Here is a 15,432-nt window from a genome sequence, read left to right as displayed (position 1 = left end):
CTGATGACCAATGATATTTTTAATTGCAACTGTGTGAGACAGAATATCAGATGGCGATCTAGCAATTAGCTTAATGATCAGTACAGTATCCTTCTAAGTCAATTCGGTGGGGGAGGTTAGAATGCAGCCTTGATGGTTAAGATTTTACCAGCCAAGCCCACATACAGAATAACAAATGCTCTACTCCCCACCCCCTTGGCTCAATATCATTGATTTTTAAGACCACAGGGGACTCTTGTGATTATTTTTGTCTTAGTTGCTGCTTGCTTTTAGGCACAGAACACATGTACCTAGGCCAATAACTAAACTAACTGAAACACAGTTTTCAGATGGAAGTGGTTTATTTAAAACAACCATGCCCCCCGCAGTAATTCATTTCTGGAGGCTTCATAGGTAAGTACAATATTACCTGTGCTGTGGAGAATTTTCTGACTTTGAAACTGGTATGTGATGCTTTGAAAGCTCCTTTTAATTGTTAAAAAAATACCACAGCAGACCAATGCCTTTATTAGGACTAACTACAGTATTTTTCTGTCTATAAGTTGCCCCAATGTTTAAGACAAACCCTATTTTTGGGGACATGGTTTAAGAAAATGGGGGGAGATGCCCCCCGTGTATAAGATGCCCCAAAAATTTGGACATTATTTTTTAGGGAAAAACCCATGTCTTATACACTGAAAAATACGGTAAATGTCACAAGGTAACGAGCCAGTTTTTGAGAATTCTCCAGAATTCTTTTTCTTTTCTTTTGCGGGATGCAAAATAGATTTCAGGTCGCAAAGTGAAAACCATGGTTGCCCCTACATTTTGTGGGGTGGGGGGGGTGGGGGTTCAGGAATACAAAATCCAGCAGGTACTAAGATCTGTCTGTGTCCCAAGCCAAAAAGAGCAGAGGAAAAGAAAATGTGATAATATGGAGATTAATCTTAGACAGGCAATGGGCAAATGCCTTGTTCACATATGGGTACAGTGCAGCATGCGGGTACAGTGGCTGCTTCACTCCTCCCCTGGTCCTGGTGCCGGTGTGAACCTGCACTTGTGATTTGTCCTCCCAAACAGTATCTGAAATTACTATAGTGAAGTTTTTACCTTTTTTTTATATTCAGGGGGAAATCGCCAAAAAAAACCCCACACTTCCAATATGGGCTGCCATACGCCTGGACGCCATTTGCGTCCCGATGAATCCCGGCTATGTCCGGAAAATACTGGACGTATCGCAGCCCTATTGTAATTCCTAAATAATTTAATTTAATATTAGCAGTTAAAGCCCCAAACGGCCCAGCTGGTTTTTCTGTCCCCACCCCAAGACCCAACCAAGTTGGGCAGCAGTGGCATTGTTTGTTTGTTTGTTTAAAGTACGAAGTACAGCACCCTGATGGGTACACAAACCATCTCATTCCCCAGTCAGCAGATTAATTGTTTTATGAGCAGAGCAATGGCAGCAACTAATTTGTGCCGCATTTATGGAATGCTCTCCCCAGGGAGGTTCAGTTGGTGGCAGGCGAAAATGTTCCTATTTAACCAGGCCTTTGGCTGATTGACATCCGATGATCTTTAAAATACGTTGTGGAAGGGAGGGGGGAGGGATTCTTGGCTTGTTTCTGTTCTTATTTTTATCATGTGTTTTGCGATTCTTATATTGCAATTTTATGTTGTGAACTGCCCTGATATCTATAGGTATAGGGCGCTATACAAATTTAATAAATAAATAATAAATAATAATTACATGGGTCAGATCAGTTGAGGAGGAGAATCTCTCTCTCTCTCTCTCTCTCTCTCTCTCTCTCTCTCTGTGTGTGTGTGTGTGTGTGTGTGTGTTTGCGTGTGCATATGAGAGAGTATGGGGTGAGACTTATCCAGTTTGGTCACACCCACTATTGGCACGTGGCACCTGGGAGATAGTGAAGGGTGAATGAAGCCCTCGGGTCAAAAAAGGTAGCTACCCAAGCTTGTACAACAGGGTTTTGTTTGCTTGTTTAAAGTTGCTGCTAATATTAATACTTCCAGGGCCTTTTCGATGGTGACCCCCCCCCCCCCCCATAGTTGTGTGATTCCCTTTTCTACAGTATGAACTTTGTAATCTTGCATTTGCTTTATAAATCTGTTGTGAGCTGCCTTGGAAAAAAATGGTGTGATATAAATATATGAAAGTTATTCTGAAAATAATAATTGAGTGGTATATATTTTGCTGTACATCTCCAGTGAACATTATTTCTGATGTCTTCTAATTATCAAGACACCTGATGAATGGGAGAAATTTGTCAATATTCCAGTGTTTTTAATAGATTTATTTAATGTTTGCAATAGGCGATCTCCTCTTCCCAGCCACCTTTAATCATTTGAATATAGTCTTATTGAAATTTTCCAAGAGTAAGAGTACAACCCTGGATTTATATTTTAAATAGATTATCAATGCATCACTTGGCATTGAAATTAGATCTGAAACAGCAGTGTTTTGTTGAACAAAATCCACTTACAAATGGGCATTCACTTTTAGATTGCTAGTGAAGTTTCATAACAGTAACAATAACTGAATCAAAAGAAGACACTGAAAGAATTTTTGGAGCGGCTAAGCACTGCAGATGTTATTCCCTTGAATAATAATAAAGACATTCTAAAAATCCCGTAGGCCAGACGACAACATCTGGTCAGCAACAAGCCCGAAAAACTAGTAGGGAGTCACTTATTTGGAATGATAATGATGTAAGCAGAGAGACAGGAAATCTAAAAATCTCAGCGCTGTAGTTTTGTAAGTCCGTTTGAGAGCTCTTCTTTTGACTTCTCCTCTTTCAAGTGCTGTAAGCCATACTCCCAAGAAGCTGTTTTTCACATTTACATAAGAATAGCCTGTTGGATCAGGCCAATGGCCCATCTGGTCTAGCATCCTGTTCTCACAGTGGCCCACCAGATGTCTGTGGGAAACCAGCGAGCAGAACATGAGCACAAGATCTCTCTTTCCTCCTGTAGTTCCCAGCAGCTGGCATTTGGAAGCCTTGCTTGCCTCCAACTGTGGAGGTAGAGAGCATAACCATCATGGTTGGTAGCTTTCTCCTCCTTGAAACTGTGCAATCTTCTTTTAATGCCATCCAAGTTGGTGGCCATAACTGCCTCCTGGGGGGAGCAAGTTCCATACTTGTGACTCTGCTTTGTGTGAAGAAGTGCTTTCTTTCATCTGTCCCAAATCGTCTAACAGTTAGTTTCATTGGCCGTCCACAAGTTTTGGGTCATGAGAGAGGGATAAAAACTTTTCTCTATCCACGTCATGCATACATTTGCAAACTTCTGTCATGATGCCTCTTACTTGCTTTTTCTGCAAACTAACAAGTCCCCAACACTGCAGCGCTCCTTCGCAGAGGAACGTTCCTCCATCCCATCAATCATTTTTGGCTTCCCTTTTCTGAACCCTTTCCAACTCAACAATATCCTTTTTGAGGTGAGGCAACCAGAATTGTACACAGTACTCCCAAATTATAGATTTGTATACAGTGGTACCTTGGGTTAAGTACTTAATTCGTTCCAGAGGTCCGTTCTTAACCTGAAACAGTTCTTAACCTGAAGCACCACTTTAGCTAATGGGGCCGGAGCATGATTTCTGTTCTCATCCTGAAGCAAAGTTCTTAACCCGAGGTACTATTTCTGAGTTAACGGAGTCTGTAACCTGAAGTATATGTAACCTGAAGTGTATGTAACCCGAGGTACCACTGTAATGCCATTATGATATTGGGGAGTTTTGTTTTCAATTCCTTTCCTAATGATCCCTAGCATAGAATTGTCCTCTTTCATGACCACAACACACTGGGCTAACACCATCATCAGGCTATCTGCTATGACCCCAGGGTCTTGCTCCTGGCTTGCCACCTCCAGTTCAGACCCCATGAGTATATATGTGAAATTAATATTTTTTTGCTCCTTACATGCAACACTTTACAGTTGCTTGCATTGAATCACATTTGCCATTTTACTGTCCATTCCTTCAATTTGCAGAGGACCTTTTGGAGTTTTTGCAGTCTCTTGTTTTAACCATACTGGTGCCACATGGCCACCCTGTTACCCACCTAATAGTTCTTTTTACTGCTTCTTGCAGTGGTGGCCAGGGAAAAAAATGACTCAGCACTTTGACAATGTGAATTCTTCGCTTGTTTCGGCTTTGAACATGCACACACATGCTTCAGCCATGATCCACTAGACCTGGCGGCGTTTTGTGCTCATTTCCCCGCAGACATCTTTATTGAAACTTAAAAAGTACATAATTATATGTGCACTAAACATGAGGAGATGTAAATAAAAGAGAGATATAAAAAGAAACAGCACCCATGTAGAAGGGAAAGTAAAGGGGGGAGGGGAATAAAATCCCAAACTGTATACTTTACAAAGCTGTTATTGTACTTCACCAGATCTTAACCCATTACAGTCATACCTCAGGTTACAGCCGCTTCAGGTTGCATTTTTTCAGGTTATGCACCCGCCGAAACCTGGAAGTACTGGAATGGGTTACTTCTGGGTTTTGGTGGCCGCGCATGTGCAGAAGCGCCGAATTGAAAGCCACGTGTGTGCAGACGCACCACTGCGGGTTGCGAACGTGCATCCCGCATGGATCACATTCGCAACTCGAGCATCCACTGTACAGTACAGTGGTACCCTAGTTCTCTAATTTAATCTGTTCTGGGAGTCTGTTTGACTCCTGAAATGGTTCAAAAACCAAGGCGCAGCTTTTGATTGACTGCAGGAGCTTCCTGCACTCAATCGGAAGCTGCATCTGATGTTCAGCTTTTGAAAAACGTTCGCAAACTGGAACACTCATTTCCAGGTTTGCGGTGTTCAGGAGCCAAGCCGTTCAACTACCAAGGTACCACTGTATTTGTAAGAATGGATTCCAAATATGTGCACATTTAATGGATGGAAATTTCTGTGGAGGCTTGTTTCCCTTTCCCAGAAGCTCTGTAACTATCTGGGCCATTTTCTGGCCAATCTGCAGTCTTTATTCAATTAAAATGGTTTGTGTCTCGGTGATGTTCAGCTCAAGGGGCTGGGCTCCCAGGCCTCAGTTCAGAAATGAATAGAGGCTACGTTGCCTTTGCTCCATGGCCCAGAGAAACACACATTATCTGGGGTTTTCAATGGCCTACTGCCCTTGGAGACAACCCACATTTTGTTTCTACTCTGTTGGATGGAAAACTGTTATCCTCATCCTTTCCAGCAAAGCTTTCTGATCTCCTCCTAGGGTCGAAAGGGATGGATCTTAGTGGTACAGCGTCTGCTTTCCATGCAGAAGAACGTCCCAGGTGCAATGCCCAGTATGGCTGGGAGAGACCTTCTGCCTTAAACCATGGAGAGCTATTGCTACTTAGCATGGACAATACTGAGCAAGGTGGAATGATGATCTCACTCAGTAGAAGGCAGCTTCCTATTCAGAATGCTGTTGTCTAGCTTGCAGGCTTCCCTCAGGCATCTGATCAGCCACTGTGAAGACAGGATGCTGAACTAGATGGACTATTGGCCTGATCCAGTAGGCTCTTCTTATGTCCCCCCACTTTTGTAATCTTTCAGGCAGTGATGCTACATATGGCAGAGAGAGCTATGCAGCCAGGATCCCAAGGGGGCTTTACATGAGCCTGTTATTTGAACAATATTAAGATAACCTTAGTTTTGAATAAACTTCACTACAGCCAGTGTTGAAAACATGCATTTAAGTGGGGTGTACCTCAAATGAAGATGGTACCGTTTTAAAGGCCTCTGTCCTTTTCCTTAAATGTTTAATCTACATTGAGTTTTATGCAGAAATAATTAATGTGTTTAGTTCATTTGTATTTGCGATGATACTGAACTTCCTTACTTTCTTCACACGTATACCCTTTCCTGAATCCTGTTTACTCATGGTGCATTCATGGCCATTTCCTGTTTAAAAATCATTGATTTAACTGAAATTTGTAAATTTTGAACTTGGTTGACTAATCTGTTGTCATTTGCTGCTTGAAAAAAATGGCATTATAAATCATTAATATGTTGTTGATTTTTGTGTGTGTTTATATAGGGGGAAATGCAGTGTTGCACTTCTGAATGAGACAGAGTCTGTATTGTCGTATCTCATTAAAGAGGTAATGCTACATTTTTCATAACTTTCAGCATCCTTTTTATATGTGGTTTCCTTTAGTATTGTGATTTTTCCTGCGGATTGTTAGGAAAACCAAATAATCCTTTTGCTAAGTAGCATAATATGAATAGCTAAAGTTGAAAATGATTTGTGTCTGTGTTTATTGTTTGGAATGTTTAGTTTCTTGAATTATTGATGCTTTATTATAACAATACTGAAACAGTTCATTTTGACTTTCAGCCAGAATTTTGCAAATGAAAATGGGCTGTCTCTTTCTGCCTGCCTAATTATTTTCGCAGTGATATAGGATTAAATTTTAATATGATTAACTCAGGATTTGGGAGGGAAGGGAAATTTGATCCATCCACAAACAGATACATATTTTTTTTTATGCAACAACGGCAGCACGAATATTAAACGCAAAGAAGAATGACAGCTGAAATTGATAGACTATGTAGAATTGACGTGTAAAATTAGAGATAAGAATGAGTCTGATTTTAAAGAAGATGGGAAAATGTTTGCAGAATACTTAAAAACTCAGTGTAAATATGTTAAAACTCAAACAGGAGTTGATTAAGGACAGCAGGAAGGGTGAACTTTCTTTTGTGATAAGTTGAAGGTATAGAGTAATTGTAATATGCAGCATAAATTGAAATTTTATGGGGGAGTCATGGAGGGAGAGAGGGAGGGGAAGTCGTAGGTGGAATGATTGATTGCTAAATTTGAAATGTTGATTTTTTTATTTATTAAAAATATATAAATAAAATCATTTAAAAAAGAGAAATTTGTTCCATCCACATTTCATAGCAACCAGCCTGATCTGCCCAGGATTTATTCACAGATTGGAATGCTGTCAGCATTTGGATTACCCCATTCTTTAAATTTACATTGAATTGTGTGTGTTTAGGTACATTATAATGAATGTTCCATGGTAAAAATGCATTGAAAAGTATATGAAATGTGTATTTTAGGGGAAGAAATGCTTACTTTAGGGGAAAGTGCCCAAAATATAAATGCATTTTTTCCATGCTTAAAAAAAAAAAAATCTTCCGAAAATAGGATGTAACTGACCTATGCAAAACTTGCCAGGGAACATAAATGGGCTGATCTGTCCAAGCATTTTTTTGGTGCATGTGTGTTAAAATGCAGAAATATGTACTGTTGTTTTATTTATCATGAACTAATAGTACTTTGGAAAATACATGTCTTTTTTTTTTTTAGGATACTTTCTTCTATTCACTGGTATATGATCCATCGTTGAAAACACTTCTAGCAGACAAAGGAGAAATCAGAGTAGGTCCCAGATATCAAGCAGATGTTCCAGATATGCTCGCAGAAGGTAAAACACATTATAGTTTTGACTTGGTGTACCTATTTCTTTTTAAGTCTGATGTGGTTTGATGCAGCTTTGAATGTGCAGGCTATTTTTATTATTATTTATAAAAGTAGATGTATACCGTTTTCTTGCAAAACTTCAGCAAGAAGCAATGAAAGCCATTAAAACAGAACCAATAATTAAAATGGCTGGCTACTCAAGAAGAAATGCAGAGAATTGCACAGGCCTGCTAACATTACAAAGTCTTCAAGACACCTGAATTAATGGAAGACTTCCTGGTTTGTTTACTTGGTCACACAAGGGGAGGAGTGCCGAGGCTGCATGCACAACCAAAAGACCCATTCATATGTTGCTTATTAAGCTGAGATTCAGTTGTCCAAGCTTGGTCCATGCCCATGAATGTTGAGGCCAATCCAGGAGAAGTAGAATTACCTCTATCCCTTGCTGTCACAAAATGGTGGCAGTGGCTTGGATAAAGGGTTGTGGATGTTGGGTGCCTCATTAGGAAAGATGGAGACAGCCATTCCCTATTTGTCAGAATATGATGATGATGATGATGATGACATTTCAGTCTTTGTGGATATTATGAATTATAAAAAGTGGCCATAACAAACATACGTCAAATAAGCTGTTTCCTGTTGTTGCGATTTAATCTTCAAAATACAGCCAGTAGCAGGCAGATCCGAGGTGTGAATCTTGTCTGGAAGTGGCAGTCTTGGGGATGTGGCTATAGGAGCCTGGCTCATTCACACCCTTGCTTTTGCACCCCTTCATCCCAAACTACAGCTACCATTGGAAACATGTCAGTGCACTTTCCATGGATCGTAGTGAGGACTACAGTGTAATTCACCAACTGAGGAGTTTCCCTACCTTGACTTAGTAGCTGCTGTTAGGTCTCCATTCAGAATTGCCTTCACCCAGGAGAAATGAAATCAGTGTGAATTGACACAACTTCTGTGGAATGCATGTCAGTGTATCAAGAAGTAATGTGACAGCTTTATGAACAAACAAGACTTCCATGTCTTTTTTTAAAGGTTTTTTGCAAACTGTGTAACTGACCTGCTCTTTATAAATAACCTTAAGCATCAAAGGGAAAAAATGTTTTATTTATAGCACCTAGTCCATTTGATGGAGTTCTTGCTATAAAACAGTTCCTGGTCATGAGACATGGTGAAAACAACTGCTTGCTTATCTCTCAGATGCAATTGACTTTTAAATAAATTCAGTAAGACCTTTATTACATAGTAACATCCTCTGTGATTTATGGCACAAGACCCTTTCATTTCTTCTTTTAACATATATTTGAAGAACGAATACACTGTTTTTCTTATGAGAGAGGTGGCCTAGGGCACATGTGGTTGGCAATATGCTCAAGTAGACCCGTTGAAGTCAATGGCCATGAGCAATATATTCTACCCCCTTTTTTTTTAGTGGGTCTTCTCTGAGTAAGAGTCATGTTGGGTACAGCCCATTGCTCCATACAAGCTTGTAAATCAGTGGCACATAAGAATACTTTTCAGCGACCAAGAAGAGAAGTTATGCCAACATTAATACTGTAGTTTGCTTTTAAGCCAGGCAGTCTGCAATCCTAAATCTGCCTACCTGGGAGCAGGGCTGGGCGATATCTGGTTTTCAACATCACAGTATATAACCAGCTAAATATCACAACATATATCTGCGGTGGGGGAGCGCCTTGCTGTGCCCCCCCCCCAAAGCATTAGAGGATCCCACCGTACCTCCCTGCAATGGTGGAGGGCCTTAAAATATAAGGAAGTGGTAGATGTAATAAAGTACAGTGGTACCTCGGGTCACATACGCTTCAGGTTACAAACTCCGCTAACCCAGAAATAGTACCTCGGGTTAAGAACTTTGCTCCAGGATGAGAACAGAAATCGTGCAGCGGCGGCATGGCGGTAGCAGGAGACCCCATTAGCTAAAGTGGTGCTTCGGGTTAAGAACAGTTTCAGGTTAAGAACAGACCTCCAGAACGAATTAAGTTCTTTACCCGAGGTACCACTGTATTAAATAAACTTCCATATATTATATTTAATATATTTTCAACTAATTTATGAGTAGTCTAAGTGATTTACTTGTCAAGGTGCATCTGCTTTCCCACTCAGAGGCCTGTGGAATCTGTGCGTGCATAAGCCCCACTGAGTCCAACTAAACTTACTTCTACTTTCCTGGGAAAGTACCCAACCTCCCATTTCAGCATAAGTCAGCCAGCTAAATCTTCTCCCCTCCACCCCCACCCCTACAGAAGGGGCCCTCATCCCACCAATCTCTCCTTTTTCATCAAAGGGAGGGAGGGAGTGCAAGCAAACAAAAAGATAGTCTTTAAATTAAAAACAAAACAAAACACCCTTTTTAATATGGAGGAAAGTTCTGTTGAAATTAACAGGACTTAGTTCTGAGTGGACAAGAATAGGATTGCATTGTGAGAGTTTATGTATGCAGGGAGGCTATTAAAAATGTGCATGAGCTGTTACATTTGCAAGATTGTGAATTAAGGAAGACTGCTGTTCCTCACGATAAGTGGAAACTTCTGGTCTAATGAAGAGGTTTTTGCTGTCCTGACTAATTGGGACCAGAGACTAGGGCTGTGTGATACCTGGGTTTCAACATTTCGATAGATTACCAGCTAAACATCATGTTATTCCGTTATATCACCACAAGGCTTTTTTCAAGGGGAACTCACAGGAACTCAGTTCTGACATCTTAGGATGGTGCCATTGTGTGTGTGTGTGCGCGCGCACACACACACACACACACATCATGATTTGTGATATATTGCCAGGTCAAAAATTATGAAACTGATATCACAACATGGACTTCAAGCTGGTTTTAGATGATATATTGATATATCAGCCAGCCCTACCAGAGACTGTTGCATCTCTGTGATCCATACCTTCCTGCTCTAGTCTTCACTAAGTTCCTCCATGCTTTTTTCATCCATTGCCACACTCCACCCTCTTAAGACTTCCTGTGCATGCTTACTTAGAAGTAAGTCTAACCGAGTTCGGTGTAGCTTACTCCCAAGCACACGTGCGCAGGAACACATAGGATTCCTGACAAATAACAGATGCAACGCTCACTTCTGCTCTGTTTCTCCACTTGCGGCTGCGTCACTCTGCTCCCTCCCGCCTTTGCTTCTTCTCTTTTCTTGACTATATATAGAAAACACATTAGTCGATGCATCATAGTCCTGGATCATTGGGAGATGCAAGTTTATACTTTTAGACACATTTCAAATGTGCAGGGCGATGTTGCTGTCATCCCGGAAACCAAGACTTTCACATTTAAAAAGTCAATAAATCCTTGAGCATGGAAAGTTAGTGTGTCAGGGTGAAGGATTTCAGCCTGCATTTCTTCTTGCTTCATGAAGAAGGAATGTCTCAAGTATATATGACAGCCCTTCCACCTGTGGTTTAAAATACACGCAGGTCCTGCTATCTGAACATAATACGTTCCCTGGAAATAGTTCTTTAGTTCCCTCCCGCCATGGTTTCTGCCTGAAATGGTTGCTGCCAACCAGAAAAATGCAGAGAACTGCTCAGATATCTGAATCAGTCATTCGTGTAGTGAGGTTTGGGTATAATTATTTATGTTTGGATAACTGAGATTTTGGATAATGAGCATTCCCATAGTGAGGTATATTTCAAGGAGGAATACACTTTGGGCTCTCTCTCTCTTTTGGCACACTTCAATCTATTGTTCAGATTATATAACTGAATATAATATGGGAGGGGAAAGCCCTGTTTGTATGTATTGTATACAAAATCCACAAAAATGTTAAAACATATGCATTTCTTAACACTTCCAAAATATGGGGTGGTATTCAGTGCTAGTGCTACTCAGAGTAGACCCACTGAAGTTAATGGGCATGGCTAACTTAGTTTACTAATTTTAATTGTTCTGCTCTGAATAGGACTTCATTGAAGGCAACCCATAATTTTCTTTCCCCAGAAGTTGTTAGTATGGCGACTACATAATGGTCCCAAAGCCCATCTTGATTTATTTTGCTTATTGCAATGTGCAATGTGTTTCTGTGTTTTATATTGTTATGAGTATGTGCCCAAATCTGTGCAGCTGAACTATAATAATAGCAGCCTGACAATTAGTTGTGAGGTGGGTGGTGTGAAATGAATAGGGATGTTGGATACAAGATCAAACATCACTGTTCTTTGGTCCAACATGCAAGACCTACTCAGAGAAGAAGGGCCCCACAATGGGGGAGTGTGGGTATTAAGATTGGTCCAACCCTGTGGCAGCATGTGATCTGGAAGGCAGCTATTATAGACTGATGTATAATTGGCCGGGATCTGGCACCTGGAACTCCTGGAATCTCACACTGCTCAGAAATTGAGGTGGCTTGCAACAGTATATTAACACCTTCCACAAGATGGAAATCTGAACACATGCAGACATGCTTAGGAAAGATGGTGTGATTTACCTTGAAAGTTATTATGAAATACTGTTATGTCGGAAAAGGCTCATTTTAAGGCAAAGTTAGAAACTCTGTGAATTATTCATCAGTTCAGCTTGGATAAGTGAAGGTTAGAGTATGAGACCTTGCATATCATGTCCCATTTCTAGCTGCAGAATTGGGAGACACGGACAATTAATGCTGCTTCATGGTTTTTTTACTGCAAAAGAAATTAGTGGAAATAAAGAGGGGAGACGGGCAGTCTAGCCACAATCTAGCTACAGAGATGAAGATATGGATTCATGAACTGCACAAATAAAGGGGCTAATTGCTTTTTGTTCGAAGGGCAGATGACAATGCATTTAGGGAAAGGTATTTAAGAGTCTGTTGAAAGCAATTTGTGTGTTGAGTCGGTGATTATGAAGCAGGCATCTGTAAGCAATTAAGTTGGAGTCTATCTGAGAAGTGTATTTTTAAGGACTGTTCTGACTGGTGCTGAAACACAAACAAATTGATTGTAGCTGCATGGTCACAGACTTGACGGTGGCATCGTAGATGCTGCTCAAATTTCACCACCATTGTGGCTTTGCTGCCAGGACCAGCTTCAGGTTTGCAAGCCTTCCTTCTTTCCTGTACGCCACTTTCCTCCATCATTTCATAGAATCATAGAGTTGGAATAGACCACAAGGGCCATCGAGTCCAACCCCCTGCCATGCAGGAAACACCATCAGAGCACTCCTGACATATGGTTGTCAAGCCTCTGCTTAAAGACCTCCAAAGAAGGAGACTCCACCACACTCCTTGGCAGCAAATTCCACTGTCGAACAGCTCTTACTGTCAGGAAGTTCTTCCTAATGTTTAGGTGGAATCTTCTTTCTTGTAGTTTGGATCCATTGCTCCGTGTCCGCTTCTCTGGAGCAGCAGAAAACAACCTTTCTCCCTCCTCTATATGACATCCTTTTATATATTTGAACATGGCTATCATATCACCCCTTAACCTCCTCTTCTCCAGGCTAAACATTTGCTGGCTTACAATAAGAGATCTTGAGTGGGGTAAACTGTGCTTACTGCAAAGCATAACTGGCTTCCAAATTAGAACTGGAAAATCATTTCAAACTGCATATTTAAATTTTTTTGATCCAGAGGCAAACTGTAGCCCTTTTTTGGCGTTCTGTCTGGATATGTGAAGGCAACGGTTTGTAGAGAGACTGGGAGTGTGTCTTGGCCATGCCCCAATGTCTCCAGGTATACCCACACCACCCCCAGTCCTTCACATGATCATTTTTAATGATTACTTTGCATTGTTTTTATGGTTTTGTATGTTTTGTTGTATATATTGTTGTACACCACCTTGATATTTTATATGCATTTATAAAACATATTATGCAATTATTTTAACACGAGAAGCTCTTTGATATTCAGCAGCTGATTTCCATACTTTTTAATTTCTTACCGCATTGCAAAATTCAGTGCGGCATTTGAACTGTGCTGAACTGACCATTGTGTATAACTGTTGGATACATGTTCAATTTAAGCATGATACAAGACAAGTCGAAAGAAAAATTATTTTTATATGCGCTACTTTTTTTTTTTTTTGCCAGGAGAAACAGATGACCGGGAGCAGGCAAAGCTTGAAGTAAAAGTATGGGATCCAGACAGCCATCTCACTGACCATCAGATCGACCAGTTTTTAGTAGTAGCCCGGTAAGATGAACACCTTCATTCTCTCCCCCTCTTAATAATAAAGGGCATGATCCGAACCAGGGGTGGAGAAGCCATGCCCCCCCCCCAATGCATAATCTTTCCTCCATGGAACAAATGTTATAAGGAGTCTATTCTGTTTTCCCTGGAGAAGAGAAGAATGAAGGTAGACTCGCTGGCACCCTTTAAATATATGAAGAATTGTCATGCAGAAGATGAAACAAAGCGGTAACTGGCAGAAGGCATGGGGAGGGTGCCAGAGGCTTTGAACCCAAAGCTGCCTAGGTCCCCCTAAGGTGCTTGTTTCCCTGCCTTCTGACCTTGGGAGGGGAGTTTCTGCATCTCCCAGCCTATCCAGCAGAGCTACAGATGTTGCAGCAAGTATACCACTCAGTGCCTCCCCAGACCCTGTTGTTGTTGTTAAAATTTATTACCTGCCCTTCATGCTGAGATCCCATGGCAGGATTACAACAATGAAAGCACAACATTAATGATGTAACATAGCATCGCACAATACTAAAACAGATTAAAGAACTTACAATTACAGAAGTTGCTTTTCCTGAAAGAGAAGCGAATTCTCTGTTTTCTCTCTTTTATTTCATTTCTCTGCTTACCTACAATCTTAAGTTTTCCACAATCAGTATGGGGTTAAGAGGTAGTCGTGTGTGTGTGTGTATTCAGTGGCGGAGCTTCATGCTCCGGCATGGGGGTGGGGTGGGGCGGAGAGCAGGTGGGGGCGGGGCTGGTGTGTGTCCTGAGGGTGGGGCATGCCATCTGCAGGGGTGTGGCGCCCAGCGCTGTTGGGGGGACAGCCGCGATGGCACTCCACTGGGATCGCACTGCCGGGGGCGGTGCACTCCCCCCCGCACTCCTCTTCCTCCACCAGTGTGTATATTTTACGAAGAAGAAAAATCTTATCATTTACTCTGACTTGACTCTTATATGAGCTTTTAAGCCCTGATTGTCTCAGTAGACCTTTCTGTTCTATCTGCCCTCATTGGAAAATCTCAAGTTGAATGTTTCGACTAGTGCAAATAAAGCCCCTCTCCCTTTATTCATTTCTGTTTTTTTTTAAAAAAAATACATTTATTTCCAACATGCTACATGGAAGAGTCTTCAGCGTGAGAAGTTCTGGTTCTTATAATTTCTTTCTTTTTTCTTTTGGCCTCAGCATTGCCACAAAATATTCTTTAGCAAGTTATTTGAAAGAGATTCTCCCCTGCCAACAGTTTTCTCTTGCTGTTTCCTGAGATTGAATTGGAAGTAGATATACTGTTGTATTTGTAGTGTAGGAGAACTTAATTTCCAATAAATAATTGTCTTTTTTTGTAACTTTGTGGTTGCACTCCCACTGTGCTGAAAAATGTGGAAGAAACCAATATGGCTCCATCAGTTTTAGTAATTTTCCTTTGTGCAGTGAATCAGAAGAAAAGTAAACAATGCACTCAGTATATTAAGTATTATTTGTGTTTGTTTTGCTTGCCTAAGGCCACCTTGTGATTTAATGACAGAGGTGAGATTCCAGTTGGACACTTCCTGATTTGTAGCTCAGTCAGCACAATTTTGATTTCTTTTTCCAAAAAGAAAATTAGTCAGTCTTTAAAAATGCAGCTATTGATCTGCCCCAGCCACTGAATTCTTGCTCACCAAAGACTGTGTTTCTCCTGGGCTTTGTCAAAGCTCCTGCACAGAGAATGACTTTCTGAGGACTTGCCATTGTGAATTATTTCCACATACTGTACTGTTACCATAATAGTGGTCTCATGCTTAGGAGGCCCGTGTGTGTCCTGCTTTAGACAGGTAAAAAAGTAAAGGTAAAGAACCAAGCGGCACAGTGGTTTAGACCACAGCGCCACCCGCGTCCCTGCCCTAACCATT

The 15,432-nt window shown here is 41.0% G+C and overlaps 1 protein-coding gene across 1 annotated transcript in view; it reads left to right on the top strand.

Moving 5' to 3' along the window:
* Positions 1-15,432, top strand: part of MTA3 (metastasis associated 1 family member 3) — a 118,262-nt gene that overhangs the window by 32,788 nt on the left and 70,042 nt on the right. Inside the window, exons 5-7 of the mRNA XM_028724794.2 lie at positions 6,032-6,095; positions 7,313-7,430; positions 13,455-13,557. Of these exons, the coding sequence (XP_028580627.2) occupies positions 6,032-6,095; positions 7,313-7,430; positions 13,455-13,557 (285 nt within the window). The remainder of the gene's footprint in view (positions 1-6,031; positions 6,096-7,312; positions 7,431-13,454; positions 13,558-15,432) is intronic.

This window comes from Podarcis muralis, chromosome 3 (assembly GCF_964188315.1).
Source record: "Podarcis muralis chromosome 3, rPodMur119.hap1.1, whole genome shotgun sequence".
Taxonomy (NCBI): domain Eukaryota; kingdom Metazoa; phylum Chordata; class Lepidosauria; order Squamata; family Lacertidae; genus Podarcis; species Podarcis muralis.
This window is presented reverse-complemented; position numbering and strand designations above follow the sequence as displayed.